General features: G+C 56.9%; 1 protein-coding gene across 4 annotated transcripts; it reads left to right on the top strand.

The window, feature by feature from the left end:
- COL8A2 (collagen type VIII alpha 2 chain) lies at window positions 1–24,201 on the top strand. 4 transcript variants are annotated; one of them, XM_027967828.2, is made up of 4 exons: window positions 1–113; window positions 7,990–8,034; window positions 19,250–19,461; window positions 20,059–24,201. In XM_027967828.2, exons 3-4 carry the CDS (start codon window positions 19,266–19,268, stop codon window positions 21,975–21,977), a joined length of 2,115 nt encoding a protein of 704 aa, XP_027823629.1. In that variant the 5' UTR covers window positions 1–113; window positions 7,990–8,034; window positions 19,250–19,265; the 3' UTR covers window positions 21,978–24,201. The 4 variants fall into 4 exon arrangements, with proteins under 4 accessions (XP_027823629.1, XP_027823635.1, XP_042101406.1 ...); XM_027967832.3 differs by lacking the exon at window positions 1–113 and adding an exon at window positions 140–227; XM_027967834.2 differs by lacking the exon at window positions 7,990–8,034.
- Window positions 24,202–25,063: the final 862 nt, after the last annotated feature.

Below are 25,063 nucleotides of genomic sequence, written 5' to 3'. Positions count from 1 at the left end.
AGAGCGACGCGGAGCCCCGCCGGCGCGGACCCCGACGACGCCCCTGCCTGGAGCCCGCGCGCCCCGGGCCGCCCTCGAGGGCCAGGAGCGGCGCCCGGCGGCCGCCCCTGCAGGTAACCGGGAGGAGGCGGCGCGGCTGCCGGGCTTGGGGGTTCCGAGGGCAAGACCCGGCCTGCGCTTCTCCTGAGACTGTCGGGGACACCTGGGCCGGCGCCTAGGACTCCGGGGTGAGGACGGGATGGGGGACTCGGGCCGGGGGTCGGCGCTGGCACGAGGGAGCCCCTCTTCCCTCCCTTCCCAGAAGCGGGGGCTCCAGCTTCAGACAGGCCCGGGTGGAATCCCTGGCCATGTGGCTCGGAGCAGTCATTTCACCTCCGGGAGTCTCCCTTCCCACCTGCGAAATGGGATGACAACGCTTCCATCGCAGGGTCAGGAGGGAGCAGGGGCCTTAGACTCCCCCCGACCCTTGTAGACCCCAGGCTCTCCTCTCCCCGTCTCTCTGCTGGTTCTAGTTAGCTGGCCAGCTCCTGGTTTCCCATTGTTTTTTTTTTTTTTCTGCTTCTGCCCCCAAGTCCCTCCTATTCGGGGTGTTCTAACAGCATCCCCCAAACCTGAGACTGAGGTTTTGAGGGCTGTCTCTGCCAGAGGCTCAGCACCTTGCTGCAGCTCAGGTTTGAGACCTGCAGAGGGGTGAGGGGGGCTGGTGCCTGACTCAGAGGAGCTGGGATCTGGGGGGCCCAGAACTGCCTCCCCAGTGTCTGTCCTGGGGCTGGAGACATAGTGACCATGGGGTTCCCCTGGGGTTGTTGGGGCATGTGGGGAGACACTGTTCAGCCAGAGGAGCCTGGGAGTTACGAGCTTTGAAGGGCAGACCCTCGGAGTCTGCTTGCTGTGTGTGTGCAGTGTGAGCCTCTCAGTGTGTGCCTTTGTGAGGCACACATTCACGTGCGTGTCGATCAGTGTGTGCTTATGTGAGGTCCTCGGTGTGCGTGAGAACGTGCTAGGCTTTTGATACAGAAATACCACTGACCTCCCTCAGGGGACCCTGGCAGCCCAGAAGCCCTTCCTCCTGTCTGCCGTCAGCGTCTCTTGCTAAGGTCTGTGCCCTTGTCTGGTGGTAGGGTTCACCCCTTCCTTGAAGCGCCCTTAGTGAAGGCAACCTCCCAGGGAGCGGCCTTGGGTGTCTGGAAGACCTGGGGGCACTGGAGGGTTAGGCAGTGTGGGGTTCCTCTCAGGGGAGTGACGCTCACTGCCCTGAGCAGATGGGGAGCCCTCAGAGAGCCCACTCTAGATCCCAAAAGAGGAGATACAGAAGGCAGCAACTCTGCGTGGGGAGTTGGTGGCCTCGGTTAGTGCATAGCTGTCCCCACTGGCCTCTTGCTGGGTTGGTGAACACAGATAGGCCCTCGGACACGCAGTCACCCCAAAACAATAATGAGGACACACTGCAGACATACAGAGTCACGCACAGCTGCATAGCTACACTCCCTCCCACTGACAGTCACACACAATCACACACCAGAACATGCTCTACTGAAACATACACCACGACAGATGCTGAAACAACAGACAGGGCATGTGCACGCATGCACACGCGCACACCCACACGGACTCCTGCAGACACATGGCAGGCCCCACATGGCCCAGCCAGATGCACTCAGACAGGACAACACACGCACACGTGTGCACACACAGACACACACTCTCTCAGTAGGGTCTCTCCAGTTTCACTCTATCACAGTGAAAATTAGTTTCCGCTTATTCTCTGGCTCAGAGGAGGAGGAGAGAAAAGTGGAGGTGAAAATATCTCCTAGCAAGAATGGGGCAGGCAGACAGCCAACAGGGCTGTCCGCCTGAGCACCCCACCTCCTCCCCTGCTCCGGGTCTGAGCCAAACTGAAGGCTGGTTGCCCTACTGGTCCCCTAGCCCACTCCAGGCCCCCCAGTGGCAGGCATGGGGCTCCCCTTGTAGGAGAGTGGGGCCTCAGATGAAACCAGTCCCATCTGTGGCCTGAGGCACTTACAGAGGCGCAGCAGCCTCTCATATGGGGTGCAGCTGTGTCTCAGGGTGCCCACTGAAGTACGTGTAGGGAGGCACCTTGTAAGCCAAAGTGTGTGTGGAGGAGCCATCAGAAGAGGCAGCGAAGAGGTGACTCTAGCTGACAGGTGCAGAGGGAGGAAAGGGTAAATGAGGACATTGCAGTCAGAAGGAACAGCATATGCGAAGGTGTGGAGGTGGGAAGCTGCAGAGTTCTCTCAGAGGGTGGTGAGTACTTGCTGGCTCACGGCTCACAGCTCACACAGCGGGGGAGTGAGTGGAGGGACTGACAACTACTTTGAGGTCAGATTTCCTAGGACCTTGTTCAGAGAAAGGGTGTGAGCTGCAGAGTGGTGCCAATTGGGGATCACTCTGGTTGCTCTTGGGGGCAAGGAGGCCACTTAGGAGGCTGGACAAGAGTTTGAGGAGGAAGATGACAGAGGCTGAGGTGAGTGGTTGCCATGGGGATAAGAGGAAGGTATAGATGGAGAGGAATAAGGAGAGAGACTGGACAGACCTCAGTGATGCTTGACTGTGGGGGTGAGGAGAGGGTGGGCCAGGAACCGTGCTCTGAATGGCTGTGGTCTGACCCCAGAGGAGGCAGATCAAGGGGAGGTGTGGGTTTGAACCCCAGGGTCTGGTATGCTTAGGTGCAGGGGGCTGACTGTTGAGTGTGGCCATGTGGCTGGGGGCTAGTTAGTGTCTGTGAAGCCTGTATGTTTAGAAGCGTAAGTGGGTATGTGAGGCCATGTGTGTGCACAACTGTGCCCAGACATCAGCTAGGGAAGTCATGGTCCCAGAAAGGGCATTTCAGGCCTGCTGTGTTCTGTGGACGTTTCCAGGGTGGTGGGATGTGGACAGTGGGTCTTAAGGGAAAGCAGCATGTGCAGTGAGGGGAAGAGCTGATCGGGGTTATTTTCCACGTGACTCTGACCTTGGGAGTCAGATCGAGGTTACTTTCCATGTGACTCTGAGTAATGGTCTTCCCATTTCTGTGCCTCAGTTTCCTCATCTATAAAATGGGAATGCTAATGCTGGTCTCCAGGGTCCTTTTGCCTGCAGAGAGGTGAGGAGTAATCCCAGGTCACACATGATCAGGGTGCAGAGCCAAGAACTTTCACCCAGACTTCTGATCAGAGTCTGTTCCACCCCTCTGGTTGGATCCTGGGAAGGGACGGGGGAGGGCCTGGCCCTGCTTCCATTCAGATTCTTGGAAAGTTTTGAACTAAGAGGTGACTGTCCCCATGCAGGCTGAGATTTCTGGCTCTTAGAGGGCAGAAGAAGCGGGTGGCAGAGGGTTACTGCCTCCTGGAGAGAGCCATGCCAGCACTGCTGGCTCATCTCCTGGACGGGATTACAGAGACTCAGAGAGGAACTCGCCTAGGGTCACACAGCAGCCAGTGGAGGAATTGAGCCCTGAGGATGGGACCCTGGGCACTGGCTTCCCTTCCCTCTGGAGGCTGTGCTCCCCTCACAGGGGCCATCCGGAACCTGGGATGGAGGGGACCTTGTCATCAGAGGTTCTCTAACTTCAATTCTTTCTGTCCCCTTGGGGGAGAGTAACAGTAAGAGTTTACTGGGCAGCCACTATGCACCAGGACCTGTGTTTGCATATCTCATTTAGTCCTTATTACTCTGCTGCAAGGCAAAGGTCGGTAGCCGATTTAACAGAGGGAGAAGTGGAGGGCTCAGAGAGGCCCGTAACCTGGCCAAGCGTCCCCCTTAGGAGTGTCAAGCTGGGATTTGCTCCCAGGTCCATAAGGATGTACAGCTCATGTTCCTCCCCTGCTGACCTCCCAGGCTCCTGCCCTCTCCAGGGCTTGGTTTGTTGGGGGAAGGGAATGGAAACTTAATTGTTTCTCATCAGTCTGCCGTGGGCCAGGCACTGTCATACACAAGGTGCTTTTTTGAGGGTCAGGGAACGTGGGGAGCAGTAATCATGAGAAGTTCAGGCGGAAGTACAGCGAGGACTGAGAGGGCTGGCATTGTGTTTTCTGATATCTCAAGATGCGCTGTGGACCCGGTGGGCCCCGTGAGGGTGGGTGGTTTCTGGGAGGAAGGGGTCCGGGCCTCGGGTCTCAATTCTGCCATGGCAGTGAGCTTCCCCCTGGGTCTCCATAAGCCCATCCATGAGATGGGCCAGTAATGCCTCCTCGGATCTCCTTGGAGCCTGTGATGAGGAGCAGTGTCGCTTGTGTGTGGGGAGGGGTCCTTTCTCTTCTCCTGAAAGGCCCCCGGAGGCTGACTCTCCGGTCCCCCCCCGCAGCGTCCACTGCCCTCGCTAACCAGAAGCTCTCTCCCGTCTAGCCTGCTTCCCTCCCACCGCAGCGGCTCCTGGCCGCCACTCAGCTCTGCGTGGGCCCTCCAGGCCACGCTCCCTCTGACAGGCGACCACGGCTCAGCTCGTGGCAAACATTCTTTTCATAGTTCCCGGAGCACAGCAAATCCGGCTGCTTAGCCAGGAATGCACAGCCCCCTCCTGCAGCGGCGGCAGGGGCTTGGGCAGCGGAGCCCCTGGAGGTCAGGCAGGAGGGGCTGAGGGGCTGTGGAGGACCCCCATCCCCGCCCCAAACCCAACACACGCACGCATGCATGCACGCTGGCCCTCCACCCCAGGGAGCCGCAAGGCGTCATCATTATCTGTGAACTCACTGGGCTTGGGTCCCAATTCTGGCATCATTCACCACGGGCTGGCTGGCAGACCTGGGCGAGTGACTTGTCTCTGAGCCTCCAGTTCTTCATCTGTAAAATAGGGTTTCTAATTTAATCTCATAGGGCTTTGGGGGAGGCCAATCATGGCGATGGAGACAATGATAATAGCAAACATATACTGAATGTTCCCTTAATGCCCAGCGCTGCTGGAAGTCGGCTACGTGAAACCAATGCCCTTCATTCGCTCCAGCGCTCTGCAAAGTAGGAATTGCTCCCACGTTCCTGACGAAGAAGCTGAGGCACAAATGAATGAGGTCACTGCTAGTAAGAGGCAGGGCTGAGAGAGGAATGTGAGCAGCTGGGCTCCAGAGTGGTTCATACCCTGTTATGATTTTTTAAGCAGAACTCTTAGCCGAGGGCCAGCTCCCGGTAAGGGCTCAGAAAATGGAGACTTGTCCCATGAGCCCTGCTCTGGGAGGAGTCGATTCTTCGCCTCCTGGCCATCAATCCGCACCTCTGTTTGGAAAGTTGGGATGGGGAAGCGGGCCTGGGGCCCTGGCCAGTGTCCTTAGGGAGCCTGAGCTCTCAGAAGATGGTGGGGGACGAGGGGGTGCAGACTGTCCCACCCACCTCTGGTCTGGGATTTAGCTGGAGGCAGGCACTGTGCAAGGAGGCGATGTCGCCAGTGGAGGGGCTCAGGAGATTAGGGAAGGCAGCAGAGAGTGCAGGTTAAGAACAGAGTCCCATTGAAGCGGGCTTAGGCCCTGCCCTGGCACACCCACCCTCCGCACTTTCCTATTTAGTAGGACTGAAGGAGCCTTGGTCAGTTGGAGTGGGCTCCTGAGGCCCAGGATAGGAGGGGCCCACTCTGTTGCCAGCCTTGCTGGTCTCTCTTGCCATCTGGGTTGAGGCAGCACAGGTTGGGGTGGAGAAGTGGGGAGCATTACCGTGGCAGCAGCCTCCAGGAAGCCCACATGAACCGGGGTTTGGCCATTTGAGGGCTGGCAAGCCCCAAGGTTCAGATCCTAGCCCTGGTGTTTCACCATGGAGAATGGATGTCACCTCTCTGGGCCTCAACCCTTCTCAAAAAAGCGATTGAATTCCCGCCTTACAGGGTTACAGGAGAGCATGATAAAAACGCCTGGAACATGCCTAGTGCTGTGTCTGGTACATAAAGTATGCTTGGGATTTTTATTTTTCACTTTTTACTTTTTGGCCACACTGTGCATTTCACGGGATCTTAGTTCCCTGACTGCGGGTCGAACCCATGGCACAGCAATGGAAGCAGAGTCCTAACCACTGGATTGACAGGGAATTCCTTATACTTGGGATTTCTAGAGACCATTATTATTAGGGGCTAATGTGTGAAGGGCATGGAGAGCCAGCTTTAAGCTGCGCTCGGGGTCTCTGTTGCTGCTGTTGTTGTTTAGTTGCTAAGTCCTGTCTGACTCTTTGTGACCCCATGTCCTTCACCATCTCCAGAGTTTGCTTAAATTCAGGTCATCAGTGATGCTGTCTAACCTTCTCATCCTCTGCCACCCCTTCTCCTTTTGCCTTCAGTCTTTCCCAGTATCAGTCTTTGATTCTGCTATTCAAGGCATTTCTCAGGCTGACCTCAGCCAGTTCTTGTCATCTCAAACCATCTGCATTTAGAGAGGTTAGGAGCCCAAGCTTTGGCGCCAACAGCCTAGGCTTTACCTATTGTGAGCTGTGTGACCTTTGACCAATTACTTAACCTCTCTGTCCCTTGGTTTCCCACTCTGTAAAAAGACAAAGAAGACATACTTCATTGGGTTGGTCTGAGGACTAAATGAGACAGTTCACGAGAAGAGCCAGGAGAGAGCCTGGCACAGAGTAGGTGCATAGTAAGTGTTAGCTATGATTAGTTAGTTCGCTTATTTATTTTAATTACGTTCATAACATTCATGCCTCCTGCACACATGCTGCTACTTTAGCCTGGACTGATTGCTTCTCCCCACCACCACCCAGTTAAATCTATGTTCATCTTTCAAAAGCCCAGATCCAATATAAGTCACTTCCTCTTCCTGAGCCTCATGGTGAGGGTGGGGACTGGGGCCAGATAGCCAGGGTCAAGTTGGGCAGTGAGAACCTCCCACCCATGCTCCGTCAGCTAGGCTGGGCCCTCAGAGAGAGCGGCCTCATGACCCATCTCTGGGGTCACGGTGTCAGAGTGGCTTGGATGGGGGCAGGGCTCAGCTGAGCTGGAGAGAGGGCTTAGGAGCCGCTGGCTCCAGCAGCTGGCTGCTTGTGCAGGGAGAGGGTTGGGATGTCAGAGTTTCCATGGGAGCGGGCAGAGGCGAGCACGCAGCTGGGGGAGAGAGTGACGCGGTCGGCAGGCCTCCCTGCCAGGGGGGCTGGCTAGGCATCCCCTCCCTATCCACCAGGGATTCATGTCTGGGCTTGGACTACGGCCCCAGCTCTGCTGTGTGACCTGGGCTAGGGCTTACAACAGTCAGGTATCATGGTTGATTGAGCCACCAATGGGGAGTTGGCTATCGAGGGCTGTAACCACATCATATTCCCTGCTCAACAACCATCCGTGGCTCCCCATTGCCTCACAGAGAAACACATAGCATAGCATTTAAGGCTCTCCACTAAATTGGCCCAGCCCTCTCAGCTCTCGCTCATCCTCTCAACCTCATGGCACTCTGGACCTTCCCTGTGTCTGCCCAGCAGCTTCCTACTGCCTGAGATTCCTTTTCTTACTTTGCCTGCCTGTCAGACTGCTACTCACCCTTCAGGATCCAGCCCCTTCCTGCATGAAGTCTTTTAGGGAAACTCAAGGGAGGGCAGTATTCCCTGCTGTGTACCCCCATGGCCCAGAGACCTTGGGCAACTGTGTGATGGCCACTTGTCTGATGCCTCCGGCTAGTTCAGGGCAGGGCAGGGCGCTGAGCCTAGTTCATACCCAGTAGGAAGTAGAGACCACCCCAGCCTAGGGTCTGGCAGGCTGTAGGGACTTCTTCAGACTGGACCCTGGCACACAGAAGGGGCCTCCTCAGCCTAGGCCCTAGGACAGGAAAAATCCAGGCAGCTCAGGACCGGGTCCTCTGTGGGCATTGCTGAGTGTGCATGGAATGAATGAATTCAGTGGTCGGGGTGGGGTGGGGTGGGGGAGCACACATCTTGGCTCCCTGAGCAGAGACTGAGGTTGGAGTCAGTGTTCAGCAGGGGCTCCTGGTAAAAAGCCCATGGCAGGCCCTAGGGTGGCTGTGAGTCAGGGCAGGAGGCTTCCCCAGCTCCTGATATCTTCCTCAGTTTCCCTCTTTCAATTCTCAGGCCTTGTCTCTGCTGGGACCTTCAGAGGCCCCTCCGACCTGAAAGGTAAGCTAGATTTGGGGGCAGGGGTTCTCCAGTATCCCAGGCTGCATGAGGCCTGTGCTTGCTGCCTTCTGCCCTTGCTCCCCCTAGCTGCCTCGGAAGCCCCTCCCCAATTCAGGGTGTCCTAGCGGGCAGCCCCTCTTGCAGGTGACCTCAGCTCCCTCCGGCCCAACTCGGAAGCAGCTTTTTCTCATTTGTGAACTATTTCGCCCCAGCTCCTTGGCGCGGCCGTGTTTGCTTGGCCTGCCTGGGTGCAGTGGCCTGGCCAGGCTCCCGCCGGGCCCCCTCCCTGCCCAACCCAGCCTCTCCTGCCGACGCTGAAGCTGCCGCCACCACGCAGGGAAGCCGCGAAGGCCCAGGAATCTTGGCAGGCGTGCAGAGGCAGCGGGCGGCGGGTGGCGCTCCGGAAAAGGCTGCAAATGTGAACCAGAAGGCGGTAGGGTGGGGATGGGGGACTGGCGGCTGAGAAGGCGGGGCCCAGCCTAGGGCCTGGGGGTGCCTGGGTCTGGTGGCCCTCCAATGTCCAGTCTTGCTCAAAAGCTCAAGGCCTCTTCTGGGAAGTGAGAATGGCACCAGCTGAGGCCTGAGCCCCTGGCGAGGAAGGGCCAGTCCCCTGGCCACCTGCCTGAGGATACACGGCTGCCCTGGCTCCTGTCTGCTGCCCAGCTTCTTCTGGTTCATCTGCCCCCACCTGGCTGTTCCTAGCTCCCTGGACACTTGGTTGCCCCCCAGGATGCTCCTCCCCAGGGTAGTAGTGGGCTGGCTAGCCTCAGAGATGAGCAGAGATTGGTGGCCTGGGAAGTGGGCCTAGTCGCCTTCAGGAAGGGAGGTCAGCCCAAGCCCCTCCAGCCCAGAGCTGAGAAGGACTCTGGAAGAGCGACCAAGGAAAAGGGACCCTATGAGAGGCCATCTTGCATGCTGGCAGGAGGTTGGAGGTGGGGTTGTCAGAGGCCAGGAGTTAGAGCACCCGGGCTGCAGACTGTACTGAGCACCTACTATATGCTGAGCCCCAGCTAAGGATGAGATGGGTGTCGGAGAAGACAGGCCCTGGAGGAGGAGCTGTTCTGCCTGAGGGAGGCAGAGAAGGCTGCTTGGAGGAGGAGGCATTTAACTGGGTCTTAAATGAGGAATGACATGTTTGCCTGGAGAAAGGAAATGGTAACCCACTCCAGTATTCTTGCTTGGGAAATCCCATGGACAGAAGAGCCTGGCGGGCTACAGTCCATGGGGTTGCAAGAGTCGGACATGACTTAGTGACCAAAACCACCACCACCTGGAGGAGAAAGAAAGGGGCAATTCAGGCAAACAGGATTGTGCAGGCAAACAGGATTGTGTAGGCAAAGGTAGGCAGTGGGTACAGGGAAACATCAAGAAGTTTGGGGTGTCTGGATTCAGGATGCTGGTGCTCCTCTCACCCCTAAACATAGGTGCTTTCCCTAAGGGTGAGCCCATGGCCCTCATCCAGGCTGCAGCAACACCACCAATGAAGCCCTATTTTTATCTCCAGGCTATATCACTCCCTCTAAAGTTTCAGACCCACAGGTTCTCTGCCTCTTAGATACAACCCATCCTAGAAGCCCCTCAGTCTTTTTCACTCACTCAGTTTGGAGTATTCCACCATCTCTTGCCTTTATGGGCATGTTGAACTCTGATCTGTCCTTAAAACTTCCTTCCAATGCTGTTTTGCAAGTTGAGGTCCCCTGTGGTCTAAGGTCCTCACCTGCAGGGGTGAGGGGTGTTGGGACTCTTGGTGGAACTGAAACTTTGTTGTAAAGACAAGGTGGGCAGAGGTGACACTCCTGTCCTGCCATCAGTCTGGATGATAAGGTGTTCTCCAGGCAGCCCTGTCCCAGCCTAGCCTCCTCCCTCCATCCCCCAACTCTCAGATTCCAGATAGCTCTTTAGCTTCGAAACAGTCCTCACGCTTGCACATTTAAATTTGAGAGGTTCAGAGTCTCAGTGACCTGCAGGACAGTGAGGTCATGGGAACTGAACCCCTCAAGTCTCCACCCAGACCTTGTGGGGCTGCTCATGGATCATCTAGGGATGTCAGCCCCAGACCTGATGTTAGCATTAAGGCCACAAATGCTGACCTTCAGGAGGCTCCCATCAAGTGACCAGTAGCTAGAGATTTCAGAGCCTGGAACTGTAACAGGATCTAGGTATAAGGCATGAGAGAGCAGAGGAAGACAAACGGGGTGGGCAAATGGGATGGTGACACAGAGACAGAAGAGAGACCTACCAGGAGATGCCTCAGATACACAGGCAGGTGAGGATCTGGATTCAGAGATACAGACGTGGCAGAAGGGTCACAGGTGGGCATGTCAATCACCCACATGGTTCCCACAACAAGCTGGTTCCCAACCTCCTCCTCACATACATAACTCTTAGACCCGGAGTGTGTCTCCCCACCAGCTGTGGTCTCAGGGGTTTGCCAGCTTCACTGTGATCTTGCCATCCTCTCTGCTTTCTTTATCCACATTACCACTGAGTCTAAAGTACAGTCAGCCCTCTATATCCACACGTTCCACATCCATCCTCAAATTTGCCCAACTGTGAATCAAAAATACTTGAAAACCAATGCCCCAAATTTCCAAAAAGCAAAATTTAAGTTTACCTTGTGTCCCAGCAACTACTTACGTAGTATTTACATTATATTCGGTATTACAAATGGTTTAAAGTACATGTGAGGATGTGCGTTGGTTCTATGCGGATATCACACCATTTTATACAAAAGACTCGAGCATTCATGGATTTTGGTATCCACGGGGGGTCTTGGAACCAATCACCCGTGGATTCAAAGGGATGACTATATACCTTCTCCAGTAAGCCACATGGACTGCAGAATAACATGGGATTTATCACGTTGGTACTAGGGAGTCATTGGAGAATCCAGGGTGGGGAGGGCCGTGGCAGAGCTGTGCCAAAGTGTGGTTCACATATAGGCAGCATTAGCATCACCTGGGAGGTTGTTAGAGCTGCAGATGCTGGGCCCTGCTCCACATGTACTGAATCGGGATCCCTGAGGGTATGGGCTAGGAGCCTGTGTTTTTAAAATCATGTGACGCACACTGAAGTTTGAGAAGCACTGTTGGAATATCTGTAGGATGTTCTGAGGAAGACAGAGAAGCTGAGGTTGAGGGGTGGGAGAGAACAGTCATAATAATCCAGGTGAGGATCTGGCAATTTAACAAACCTTTACTGAATGGCTGGAATGTGCCAGGCTCTGGGCTGTGTGTTGGGCGAGTACAAGGTCTCTATTAGGACAGAGAGAACGGGGGAGGAGGGGAAGGAAGAGAAGTGACAGAAATAGAGGAGACAGAGTCTGCAAGATTGGATTGGGGGTTTGAGGGCAAAGGAACAGGGCTGTCATGTACAGTTGTGCAGGTTGGTTACTGTTCAAGGACGCTGGGGAAAGTCAATGAGGAAAGCCCGAGTTGGCTGGATGGAGGGGTAGCCTTTCCTACTTATGCTAAGGCAGTGTATAGGATAGAGAGATTACATGTAAGGAAGAAGGGTCAGAAGTGTCAGGAGTGATGTCCTGATTTCTGGCCTGGGCACCAGGGAGTTGGGGAGAAGCACGTAATAGGGGAGAAGATAATGACAGCAGTTTGGGTGGAGGTGTCTGAGGGACAGCCAGGAGGAAATGCTTGGCTCATAGTCGAACTCAAGAGTCTGGGGCTCGGGGGAGTGGTAGCTGGAAACAGACATGGGAGTCCTTGGTGCTGGGATTGGAACCATGGGAGCTGGGGAGAGCTGGAAACTGCAGGAGAAACATCCAGAGAGAAGAGAAGAGCTCTGAGCCAGCTCCTTGGGGCAAGCCTGGGTCTGCAAAGTGGGCAGAGGGAAGGAGCAGAGAAGAATCTGAGGAGGAGCCTTTCCAGGAAGGAGGAAAGCAGGGTCACAAGGCGGGAGGCAGTGCTGGTGAGAAGGAAACACTCGAGGTGAGAGGGTGAGGGGTAGAGAGAGTTCTTTCAAGAAGCTTGGCTGAGAAGGGCTGGAGAAAAGATGAGGCTGGCCAGGGGCAGGGGTGAAGCCTGTACAGACTTGGATGCAGAGGCTGGGACTGGGGAGGCAGCCACAGACAGTGAGCCCCCCCCCCCCCCAGCCCCGAGGAAGAGATGCGGAGAGGCTGGGGGGACCTTGAGTAGGAGACAGGACCCCTTTCATCCGAGGCTCAGGAAAGGGGGATGGGAAAGGGTTCCTGATCTCTGCAAGCTGGGAGAGAGGTGGGGGGTGGGGGGCTCAGGAACCCTGGAGAAATGGAGTCACGGGGGCGGGGGGTGGGCATCATGCCCAGTGGGTGAGGAGGGCAGTTCCTCTGCTTCTTTCCAAGATCCATAACTCCGTCCTTGCCCTGAGCAGGCTGTGTGACCCCTAGTCAGCAGCATCTCAAGAGCAGTCAGAGAAAAGGCTGAGAAGCCCAGATAATTGACTTTTAGGGAATTTCACAAGGTCCTGGCCTTTGGCAGCAAGTCACCTGAGGTTTTCAAAGGTTGGTGGAGATGGTGCTTTGCAGCAGGAGGCACTAAGGTTAGACTGAAGGGAGGACTTTCTGGCCATCAGGGTAAAAGAACAGGGCAGCATGAAGGGGTCAATGGCTTAGACCATGTCAGTAACCCTTTCACAAGTGAAGACACTGAGGTTCAGATTATGTTACCACAAAGCTGGAAAGTAGCTGTGCTGGAATGAAAGTTCAGGGGCAGTTAGAATGTGAAGGGCCTTAGGGCCCCCCCACCCCGCCCAGAGCTGGACCCCCGATAGGGAGAGCCTCAGAAAGAGGCTCACCTGTTGAAGTGGCAGAGACTGGGCTTAGAGAGAGAGAAAGAGAGACCAAGAGAAATGGGTCAGGGCCAGAGACCCAGGGAGAGAACAAAGCGCGGCCGGGCTGGTGGGGAGACAGGAGCAAGCGGGGCAGCCGATCCCGCAGAAATGTCTCCACAACAGGAAGCGTCTCATAACATACCTGTGGTTTGGCCAGGCCCCGGGGCTGCCTGAGCTCCCCGCGGCTCCCTCAGCTGCAGCCGCCCTTCTGGGGTAGGGGGCTTGGAGCAGCAGGAGCCTGCGCAGAGCCGCGTTCCATCCACCCACCGGGGGTGGTGAGGGGAGGCAGGGGTCGGCCAGGGCTGCACTGGCCACACCCCTGCACGCTCCGCCGGGAACCTGCGCCCCGCGCTCAGGCCCCCCTTTGCATCGCGACCTCTGAGAGCTCACGTGTGCAATGGGATGGGGAGGGGGCAGGCCCTTAAATTCCACAGGATCACCTGCCTACGCCCCCCCCCCCCGACCCACACACCCCCCCACCCCAGCTGCTGAGCTGCTGATCGTCTCTGGGACGGGACCTTTGGAGAGAGGACTGGTGGGAGGGGTCACTTAATGCTGAGGCCCCTCTGCTCCTGAAGCCCTGTCCAGGGAGAGAGGGGTCTGTTGTATTCATGCCGCTTCTTCCTGCTGGGGTCCCTTCCCTTTTCCCCTCTCATTGGTCCGAAGGACCCTGGAACGCTACCCGCTCTCAGCCAACGTCCTCTGCCGCCCCCGGAGGAGGCCCAGGCTGCCACAAAACGCTGACTTGGACAAAATGCTGTTTTACGGGGATTTGTTGAAAAGGGGGGAAATCCCCGTTAAGGACTTGCAGCTGTCCAAACACCGCGTCTACCCTGCTGCCGCCACCGCTCCATCCCTGAATCAGCGTCTTCTTATGCATCCCACCTCCTGCCCCTGTCAGCCCCGCCCCTTCCCGGTTGCCTCGGCTCCTGCCTTCCTTCCTAAAAGGTTACCAGAGAGGGTGACGGTCTGCCCAAGGTCACACAGCAGAGCCACGCTTAAGCCACAGGGCTCTCGCCAACCAATTCCATGAGGGGAGACCAGGAGCAAGCAAGTGGATCGGCTGTTCCTCCCTGTGTGCCCCTATTCCCCAAGCGGCAGCTCTCAGCTGAAGTTTCTTGATCGAGGCCACGTGAATGTCCCACCTGTTCCCTTTCTAGCTGACACATAAGGCCCTCTGAGGGGCTGAAGAGGGGGCTTCCAGGGCCGTGTGATACTTGTCTGTGCAAAGTCTGAGTGAGTTATTCGTGTGATCTTTAAATCTGACAGCAAATTGAGTACATCGTACATTTATCTCTGTACCAGCCAAGTCCTGTGCTGGGCATGGAGGGGAGGGGAGGAGCGGGGAGAGAACAGGAAAGCCAAAGAGGGAGAGGAAGCTGTGAGGGGCCCTACGGGTGTCAGTGGAGCCCAGGGGAGGCATCCAGTAGACTTCCCGGACGTCTAAGAATGGGGAGGGGCAGGAGGTGGGGACGCAGTAGGGGGAACCGAGGGAAGGAACACGTGCAGAGCCTGGGGAGCCTGCGGCGGGCCAGGCGCGGGTGGGGGGCGGCGAGAAAGGGATGACAGTGAACAGGAGGCAGGGGCGCCCAGGCAACCTCGGCTCTGCTGGTGGCTGGCATGGGGGGCGACAGTCCCTCCCACCTGGGCAGCCATGTGGCACCATGCCAGCGCCATCGTTCTTTTTGCAGCCCCCTTCTCCTGTGATGTGCATACTTCCGCTCCCAGCCCCTCTCTCCCCACCCCTCGCCCCCAACCTGGACTGGCATGGCCGCCTCCCCTTGAAGAGCTGGAGTAAGTTTTCCCTCCTCAAACCCACAGGCAGCTTGGAGTTGGAAGAGAGCTTCCCTTTCTCAGTCTGCTTGCCTCTCTGTCTAGCTTGTGCTCTCTGGCACGTTCTCCCTGGAGGCAGTCTGTCCCAGCGGTTAAGAGCTCAGGTTCTTAACAGACTTCCGCTCAGACCCTGGCTGCCAGGGGGCGGCGCCTCACTCCCGCTTGTCTTCAGCCTCAGACGCCTCGTCTATAGGAAGAGGAAGCACCATAGTTCCCCTTTCCCGGGGATCTGGTGGCGATTACATCAATCGCGAACTGTGAGGCAGCACTTAGGCGGTGCCCCAGCGAAGGTGTGAGCTGTCATCCTCACTCAGACACGCCTCCCTCCAGAAGAAACAACCTGCCCCGGGGTCCTGCCCCACCTCCATGGAGCAGGAGGTGCCAGGATGGGGCAAGTTCAGGGAGCCACGGGGGCGTAGGGCGGGGACGCTTCCTGGAGACCTGCCTTGCCAAGGAGGAGTGAGAAGTGGGGAGCTGGAAGGGGGCCCTGCCTGGGCTCCTGCCTGGACTCGCGGGGGCCCTTCCTCTGGTGCCCTGTGCCCCTCTACAGTTCTCCCCATCCCAGACACCCTCCCAGCTGAGCCTCCATCAGCCCCTGCCTCCATGAGGCCTCACCCAGCTCAGCAAGTGGACCAAGGCTCCCCAGCAGTAGCAGTTAGTCGCTCAGTCGTGTCCGACTCTTTGCGACCCCATGGACTATAGCTCCTCAGGCTTCTCTGTCCATAAGATTCGCCAGGCAAGAATACTGGAGTGGGTTGCCATTCCCTTCTCCAGAGGATCTTCCTGATCCAGGGATCGAACCCAGGTCTCCTGCACTGTAGGCAGATCCTTTACCGTATGAGTTACAGGGAAGTCCCCCCTGGAGCCAGGGCTGTCTTGAGTCCTCCTGGGGGTGCCGTGATTTCGGCCTCTGGCCCACTCAGACCAGAACTGCTCACTCCCCTCCTCCTGCTTCCTACTGCAGGGTCTGCCCCTCTGCCCAAGCCCCTGCTACCCTTCTAGGCAGAACATTCTGGCTCTGTGATGTATGAGGATCCCCCATCCCCCCAGCTCAGGTGGCCAGTGCAGGAGAGTCTTTATCCCGTTCTCGAGAGGCCTCATGGTACGGTGGTTAGCGTCTGGGGCTTATGAGTCAGACTGTCTGGGTTTAGGCCCTGACTGCACTCCGGTTTCCTCACCTGTAAAACAGGGCTGATGAGCCTTGCAGGGCTGAATGTGGATAGCAAGTCAAACTTTGGGGCAGTGCCTGGCCGGGGCCTCTGTCATCAGTTAACTGAGGGCTAGGCCTACACAGTAGGAGGCCTAGCACCAGGCATGGTGCAGACAGCAGGTGGCCTGTGTTGAGGGCAGGTGTTCTGGGCAAGATTCTTAGTCTAAGCTTCAGTTTCTATATCCATAAAATAGGGGACAACAATTGCATGAGCTGGTCGGGGGTCGTTGAGAGGGTTAGTGATGTGAAGCCAGGGAGCCCTTAGGTGGCAGGTGTTAATATTACGCTCGGGCTCAGGGAGGCTGAAGACCTGCCCAAGGTGACAGGGAGGTTGATGGCAGAGCTGGGTTGGCAGCTTCACCATCCTGTCCCAACGCCCCACGTTCATTCCTGCAAAGCCCGCATGATACTGAGTTTGGAAGAATACTACACTGCAGCTCCAGACTCAGCCCCAAGTGCCTCCCTGGATGTGAACAGCCCACTGCCACACCTGCCTGCAGCCACACACAGGTGTGGAGAGCCCCTGGGTGGGGTGAGGGGAGCCCAGAGCAGGGATGCCAGGGCAAGTGGGACCTTCCTGGGGTGTATGAAATGTCAGGCTAGTCCCCCATGCAGATATTAATGGGTACCCGCCCTGGGGTACCAAGATATCTCTGATCATCACAGCAATCCTGAGAAGCAGGTTGTTAGCCTAGCTTGAAAAGAAAATTCTTTTTTTTTTTTTTGCCACATCTCCAGGCTTGCGAGATCTTAGTACCCCAAACAGGGATCAAAACTGGACCCCCAGCACTGGAAACTCAGAGTCCTAACCACTGGACCAACAGGAAATCTCTTAGCCTAGCTTTTAATGAATTATTATTATTATTTTTTCCCACACCTTGCAGCATGCAGAACTTCCCTGATCAGGGATCAAACCTGGCCCCGTGCAGTGGAAGCACAGAATCTTACACACTGGACACCAAGGAAGTCCTAGTCTAGTTTTTTTAAAAAGAACTTAATTGAGATACAGTTCACATAGCATGCAATTGGCTTATTTAAAATACAAGAATCCACAGTTTTTTAAGGTACTCACAGAATTATGCAACCATCATCACAATCAATTTAGAACATTTTCATCACCCCTAATAGGAAACCCTGTGTGTTATTCACCCAGTCATGTCCGACTCTTTGCCACCCCATGGACTACTGCCTGCCAGGCTCCTCTGTCCATGGAATTCTCCAGGCAAGAATACTGGAATGCATAGCCATTCCCTTCTCCAGGGGATCTTTCTGACCCAGGGATGGAACCTGGGGCTTCTGCATTCCAGGCAAATTCTTTACTGTCTGAGCCACCGGGGGTCTCAATAGAAACCCTGTGATTAACAATCACTCCCCACGTCTACCTGCCTCAGCCCTAGGCAACCACTCAGCTAACTACTTTCTCTAGATTTACCTATTCCAAACACATCCTACAAACAGAATTATATGATTTTGTGCCTGGCTTCTTCAGTTGGTGATGTTTTCAAGATTCATCTGTATTGCAGCATTTATCAGTACTTCACTTCTTTTTATTGCTGAGTAATATTCCACATCCTGAATATTCCACACCATCCATTCGTCAGTTGATGTACACTTATCGTCTCTACTTTCTGGCTGCTATGAATAATGCCAATCTGAACATTCACGTACATGTTTCAGTGTGGACATGTTATTCCATTTTACAGATGAGGAAACTGAGTTCACGGAGTGGACACTGCTTGCTCAGGCTCCCCCACCTGGTGAATGGAAGATTTAGGCTGGCAATCCAAATCTGGAGCCTGTTTTTCTTCCTAACTCAGTCCTTGTTCTCAGAGCTGAGCTGAATGCTGAGACAGGGCTAAGTCAGGACACTGGAGTGAGGGCTTAATTCTGTAGAGGAAGGAGTGACAGCTTCCCTGGGTCTTGAAGGACGAGTGAGGGGAAGAACACTGCAGGCAGAGGAACAGCAGGTGCAAAGGCCCAGAAGTGTGAGGCTGCCTGGTGACTGGGGCAAAGGTATGGGGCAGGGGAGCGGCAGAGAAAGGGGCAATAGATGGTAGAGCTGGAGACACAGATACTGATTAGATGATTAGAACACCAAGTTGGGAACCAAGGACTTTTACAAAAATTATTGTTTAATTTACAATTTTTTAAAACTTTTTATTTTGTATTGGGGTATGCCTGTAAGTCACTTCAGTTGTGTCCGAGTCTTTGCGAGCCTGTGGACTGTAGCCCACCAGGCTCCTCTGTCCATGGGATTCTCCTGGCAAAAATAGTGGAGTGGGTTGCCGTGCCCTCCTCCAGGGGATCTTTCTGACCCAGGGATGGAACCTGTGTCTCTTATCTCTCCTGCATTTTCAGGCAGGTTCTTTACCACTAGCACCACCTGGGAAGTATTGGGGATAGCCAATTAACAAAGTGTGATAGTTTCAGGTGAACAGCAAGGGGACTCAGTCATACATATGCATGTGAAGTCACAGTCAGTCGTGTCCGACTCTTTGCGACCCCATGGACTATACAGTCCATGGAATTCTCCACGCCAGAATACTGGAGTGGGTAGCCTTTCCCTTCTCCAGGGGATCTTCCCAACCCAGGGATCGAACCCAGGTCTCCAGCACTGCGAGCAGATTCTTTACCAGCTGAGCTATAGGGGAAGCCCATACATATATGGGAAGTCATACATATATATATATGTAATTAATGGTCTCGAGGCTTGTGGGATCTTAGTTCCCCAACCAGGGATTGAACCTGGGCCACTGGCCGTGAGAGCCTTCAGTCCTAACCACTGGATAGCCAGGGAATTCCCACAAAGGACTCGATCCAGAAGATGGTGGGGAACCCAGAAAAGCCTGGACTTAATGTGAGGTCAGACAGACCTTAGGCAAATCCCAGTGCTGCTTCCTAGAGACGTTTGCTTTAGTTTTGTCATCTGGAAAATGTGGATGACAGTAACAATACCTCGTTAAAGTGCTGGGAGGATTAAGTGAGCTCCCATGCTGGAGAGCTTAGCCTCATGCCTGGCAGAGCGCCAGTCCAGCACGTGGTAGTGGGTGTGTAATCATCAAACAGTGTCTGGCAGGGCTGTGCCAAGGTTAGAGGTGTCCTGGAAGGGCATCTGGCTGCCAAGTGGATGGTTTGGGAGGCTGTTGTCCAGGAACCTCACCCCCACCCCTGCCTGTACAGAGAGCTATGGGCAGGGTTAGGAGAGGTTTAGTAGTAACTTCTGCAGACTCTGAGACTTTGAGAATTGCTTGTGAATAATAACTAAATTTTCATCTTTTTTTGTGAGCTCCTGGGCCTGGTGCCAAACCACCCATGAGCTGGCTTGACGGCCTCTCTCCTTCCTCCCCGCAGCACGCCCGCGGACGCCATGCAGGGGGCTCTGACGCCCCTGTCTTCGCTGCCACCACCTCTGCTAATGCTGCTGCTGCTGGGGTGCGGGCCGAGGGCGGCTGCCAGCGGTGGGGCCGCCGGGGCAGCGGGCTACCCGCCGGTGCAGTACGTGCAGCCCATGCACAAAGGACCCGTGGGGCCGCCCTTCCGCGAGGGCAAGGGCCAGTACCTGGGTGAGCATCGCCCCGCCCCGCCTCGGCCTGTCCTGACCCCCAACTCCCTGTCTCCTGACCGCCACCGGCTCTTCCCAGGCCCTCTCTCAGCTACAGCCCGTCCACCCCACAAAGACCTTCCCACCTCCACTAGCTTCTTGATGCGGGTCCAGGGGCTCCCGCCCCAAAAGGGCCCGGAAGTGGGGTGGGGCTGGCTGGCGGAGGTGGTCTTTGGGTAGGGGAGGGGCGGGAAGGTTTGGGGGGAAGTAGGAAGGGGTTGACGCCGATTGGCTCTAAGGAGGCGTGCTGTGCCGCCTGCTGGCCATTCCACCACAGTTCCGCAGGGATGAGAGGCTGCTGGGGAAGGGAGGCCCAGCCTGCGTAGGTTGGGAACTAGGAGCCCGGCTGTGGATACCCTGCAGCTCCCAAGACCGCCACCAGACCACCCCCAAATTGCATCTTTCATGAGAGAAGGGAGGGAGGGCCAGGGTGGTCTTCATGAGCAGGTACAGAACCCTAACTTCTCAAGTTGCACCCCATGCTGGCTAGGGAGTGGGAAGATGGGTCCCCTGGCCCCACTGCCCAGGCCCCTGACTGCCTCTTCTCTTTTTCTCTCAGAAATGCCTCTACCACTGTTGCCGATGGACCTGAAAGGAGAGCCCGGACCCCCTGGAAAGCCTGGGCCACGGGGTCCCCCTGGCCCTCCTGGCTTCCCAGGAAAACCAGGCACCGGAAAACCTGGGCTCCACGGGCAACCTGGCCCCGCCGGCCCCCCCGGCTTCTCCCGGATGGGCAAGGCTGGTCCCCCAGGGCTCCCAGGCAAGGTTGGACCACCAGGGCAGCCGGGACTTCGGGGGGAGCCAGGGATTCGAGGGGACCAGGGCCTCCGGGGGCCCCCAGGGCCCCCTGGCCTCCCTGGGCCCTCAGGCATTGCTGTCCCTGGAAAACCAGGCCCCCAGGGGGTGCCGGGGCCCCCAGGATTTGGGGGGGAGCCAGGACCCCAGGGAGAGCCTGGGCCCCCAGGTGATCGAGGCCTCAAGGGTGAAAATGGAGTGGGCCAGCCAGGGCTACCTGGAGCCCCAGGGCAGGGGGGAGCCCCGGGGCCCCCGGGTCTCCCGGGTCCGGCTGGTTTAGGCAAACCAGGTTTGGATGGGCTTCCTGGGGCCCCTGGAGATAAGGGTGACACTGGACCTCCTGGGGTGCCAGGACCTAGGGGGGAGCCTGGGGCTCTGGGCCCAAAGGGGCCCCCTGGGGTGGATGGGGTGGGGGCACCGGGGCCAGCAGGGTTGCCAGGGCCACAGGGCCCGCCAGGAGCCAAAGGGGAACCAGGGACCCGGGGCCCCCCTGGCCTGATAGGCCCTACTGGTTATGGGATGCCAGGCCTGCCAGGTCCCAAGGGGGACAGGGGCCCAGCTGGGGTCCCAGGGCTCTTGGGGGACAGGGGCGAGCCAGGTGAGGATGGGGAGCCAGGGGAACAGGGCCCACAGGGCCCCGGGGGGCCCCCTGGACTTCCGGGATCTGCAGGGCTCCCTGGCAGACGTGGGGTCCCTGGGCCTAAGGGGGAGACAGGGCCTATAGGACCCCCAGGAGTGCCTGGCATTCGGGGTGATCAAGGGCCTAGTGGCCTGGCTGGGAAACCTGGGCTCCCAGGAGAGAGGGGGCTTCCAGGGGCTCATGGACCTCCTGGACCGACTGGGCCCAAAGGTGAGCCAGGTTTCACAGGCCGCCCTGGAGGACCAGGGGCAGCAGGAGCCCTGGGGCAGAAAGGTGACCTGGGACTCCCTGGACAGCCCGGCCTGAGGGGCCCTTCAGGAATCCCAGGACTTCAGGGTCCGGCTGGCCCTATCGGGCCCCAGGGTCTGCCAGGCCTGAAGGGCGAACCAGGCCTGCCGGGGCCCCCTGGAGAGGGGAAAGTGGGGGAACCTGGCGTGGCTGGGCCGACAGGGCCTCCTGGGGTGCCAGGTTCCCCAGGACTCACGGGCCCTCCTGGGCCTCCTGGTCCCCCCGGCCCCCCCGGAGCCCCAGGGGCCTTCGACGAGACTGGCATTGCTGGCTTGCAGCTGCCCAACGGTGGTGTGGAGGGAGCTGTGCTGGGCAAGGGGGTGAAGCCACAGTTGGGGCTGGGGGAGCTGTCGGCCCATGCCACGCCCGCCTTCACCGCTGTGCTCACCTCGCCCTTCCCCGCCTCAGGCATGCCCGTCAAGTTTGACCGGACTCTCTACAACGGCCACAGTGGCTACAACCCGGCCACGGGCATCTTCACCTGCCCCGTGGGCGGGGTCTACTATTTTGCCTACCACGTGCATGTCAAGGGCACCAACGTGTGGGTGGCCCTCTATAAGAACAACGTGCCGGCCACGTACACCTACGACGAGTACAAGAAGGGCTACCTGGACCAGGCATCTGGCGGGGCCGTGCTGCAGCTGCGGCCCAACGACCAGGTCTGGGTGCAGATGCCCTCGGACCAGGCCAACGGCCTCTACTCCACCGAGTACATCCACTCTTCCTTTTCGGGATTCTTGCTGTGTCCCACATAACCTGTGCTGCCTGGCCTCCTCCTCTTTAGCGGTAGAGAGACCTTCTCACTTACCAAGAACCTCCATTTAAAGGAAAAAACCAAAGACTGAGACAGAGGCGGGCACAAGGCGGCCGCAGCCTCGGCCTGGGGAGACCGGCTTGGATTGTCTCCACGCAGGCTGAGGTTTCTTCCCGGAAGAAGCTGGCCTGAGTTCCTCTGCCCCACGTGTCTGTGCAGTGGTGGGGGTTGTGCTCCCATTCCTGCCCTGCCTGGCCCCCTGGCAGGGCTCCAGGATGCTCCGCCCGGCTGGTGGAGACCCCTGCCCGCTTGTGAGTCCTGGGCTCTGCCAGGTGGTGAAGGAGGCTGCTTCTCAGTGAGTCAGCAGTGAGAGGGGGCTGAGCACCGCCCCCCATTCCCCTGGGGAGACATATTTCCAAGCCCTGCCCAGCCTGCTGGCCCTCAGAGGGCACCTGCTCAAGGGATGGGGCACGGCTTCCCTCAGTTCTTGGCTGGGGCTCTTCCAGCGGCCCTGGGACCTCCAGCTTAAGGTGATGGATCTCCCAAAGAGCTTTTGTTTCTCTCCAGGGGAAGGGAGAGGAGGGGGACCATGGCGGTGGCCAGTGTGGACACCTTGTCAGGACTGCGACCCTAGCGGTGGGGCTGTGGCTGCAGGCCTGTCCCCGGTGGGTATGGGTGCGTGACCGCCCCTGCTGGCTCCTGGGCAGTGCCGACCCCCACTCACTGCTCAGGCTGCAGCCATGGAGAACGGTGGCTTGTGAGGGGCAGGGGTGTGGGCCTGGTGCAGGATGCCGTTCTTCACATTCATCTCCATCCCCAAGGCTGCCCCCACCAGCTTTGGCTTTGCTCAGCGTGAGGGCAGCCGCCCAGGCCCCTAAGGACTGCCACAGGTGGCACGAGGCAGGGCCGGCAATCAGCAAGTCTTGAGTATTCCTCCTCTCTCCTTTCACCTGCTGAGGGAGAGCGCTTTACTCAGACAAAACTGTAAGGGGTGCCTGCCGGCCCCACCCCCAGTAGCCCCATGGCAGAGAGCTTCCTGTTCACCGCAGAGGGAGGTGCACGCAAGCTCGTGGATGAAGGCGGCTGCCTGCTTCTCCTTAGGAAGAGCCAGATGGTGGGTGTGCGTGACTCCAGGGGTTAACCTGCAGGGTCTTCCTCTCCTTCCACTCTCTGGTTCCAGTTTCCTGTCCAAGGCAGGATTAGGGCCCAGGAGACTGAAGCCCTGAGAAAAAGGGTTTCAACAGGCCCCTTTGGGATGAGGTGGACATTACTGCCATTTTCCCCAATCAGAGCTCCCCTCTGCAGGAAAAAGGCAAGACCTCCTTCCCTCCCCTCGGCCCCTAGTTCAAGCTGAGTGGATACTGCTGAGATGAGGACCCAGCGTGGACGTGCTGCAGCTCTGGCCCTCACCCCGCCTGTCGATGTTGAGGAAGGAGGTTGATCACCGACTTCTGACGTGTTAGGCTGTGGCTCCCTCAGGCCCCTGGGCTGGCCTCCTCCCCACCCACAACTTCTCCAAATCAAGCAGACCCTTTGACTGCTCGTTTTAACTTTCAAAAGAAAAGAAAACCCAAATCTGCCCAAGTGGCACTTCAAGAGCAGGTTGGGCTAGGGTTCCTGGTGGGTTTTTTATCCATCAGCACCATGGGAACTAAGTCTTAAGTCATACCTCATGGGGCCACCTGCTCAGCATCCTGAGTCAAAGCCACTGCCATTTGACCTGTTAGGAAGGGTTCTGATGGGTGGAAAGGCACCAGCTCCCAGTGAAGTCCAGGGCCCTGAGGGTATGGGGAGCCAAAAAACAGAACAGAACAAAGGAGCTGTTTTACAGAACTGAGTTTCTGCTAAGTGTCATTCCTGAAGCCTTTGGGGAGAGGTAGGTGGTTTCCAAAATGTTTATGGGACTTCAGTTCCAGGTGTCCACTTAACTGACTAGCTTTGATAAACTGTGTTGGGTTTTAACAATGAAAACTACATTACCTTGTGCATTTTTGTATTCTAATTCCTCATTTTTTTTTAAGATTAAAGTTTAAGTGTTCTCCATTAGTAATTTCTTTCTAACCTGGTATAGGAAGCTTAGTTCCCTACATACCTATTATGTGGCCTGTGTCACAGGAGATTCAGGAAAAATGCACTTGGGAATCAAAGAAAATGGAGCTTCTTTTTGAAAAGAAAAAAGTATTGACTGTATTGATACAATCTCAATAAAGCCTGTTGTATAAACAGCACTGTGCTGAAACTGGCCTTGATGCAGAGGTGTCTTGAGCCTCTGGATTTCATAAAGCACCTGGGGAGCTCTCTGGGACTCTTGTTCTGCACCTTCTCAAAGAGCATGCATTCTTCCCCAGCCCCCAGCCAGGGGTTCTATCACCACTGCGTCAGAAATGCTCTATTCTCCAAAGCTGCCTGGGCTCTGCACCAAGTAAATGCCAGGAGGCATTTTCAGAAACCAAACTAAGGCAGTGGCTGGAGCTGGGGGAGATGGGTCAAGCTTCCCTGGAACATTCCTAAAGCTCTCAGGGGTAGTGGAGCATGACAGCTGGCTCAGGATCCCGAGGGCGAAGTTTCAACATCTGATACACATTATGAATGAAATCAGGGATCTCTGCTCCTGTGGGCGGGGCTGGTGCCAGGCCCAAGGCAGCAGGCAGGGCTTGGGGAGCAGTCCTGGGAGAAAGCACCTGCCCCACAGCCTGCCACACGCTGAGGATCTGGACCGCAGACCTAAGGCCAGTCCAGGCCCTGAAAAATCCCGGAGGAACCCCGTCCCGACTGAAGGCAGACCTGCCCAGCAATCCTAAAATCTCAGGTGAGCTGCAGGCTGGGCAGAGATCCCCACCGAGGCTGGAAGAGCCCTCACGTTTAAGGTGGGGGGGGGGGGGTGCCCTCTCCATTTCCATTTTCCTTTCTTCAAAATGGATGGTGTGTAGAACTTCCTGGCAGGCCAAGGCCCTTGACGGAGGCTCAAGATGCAGAGGGAGGGCCCCCCTCGCTAAAGGTCAGCAATCTGGTAACCCAAAATTCCCCTCACACCCTTCCACAGGGTTCTGGTTCCTGGCCCAGCGGGGCCTAGGTCCTACCTGGGGG

Source organism: Ovis aries, chromosome 1 (genome assembly GCF_016772045.2).
Source record: "Ovis aries strain OAR_USU_Benz2616 breed Rambouillet chromosome 1, ARS-UI_Ramb_v3.0, whole genome shotgun sequence".
Taxonomy (NCBI): Eukaryota; Metazoa; Chordata; class Mammalia; order Artiodactyla; family Bovidae; genus Ovis; species Ovis aries.
This window is presented reverse-complemented; position numbering and strand designations above follow the sequence as displayed.

What these genes read in the sequence shown, in the direction of transcription:
- COL8A2 (XM_027967834.2), top strand. Translation starts at nt 19,266, where the DNA reads ATGCAGGGGGCTCTGACGCCCCTGTCTTCGCTGCCACCACCTCTGCTA. An exon ending in GGGCAAGGGCCAGTACCTGG is followed by an intron (nt 19,462 to 20,058) that starts GTGAGCATCGCC and finishes TTTTTCTCTCAG; the next exon opens with AAATGCCTCTACCACTGTTG.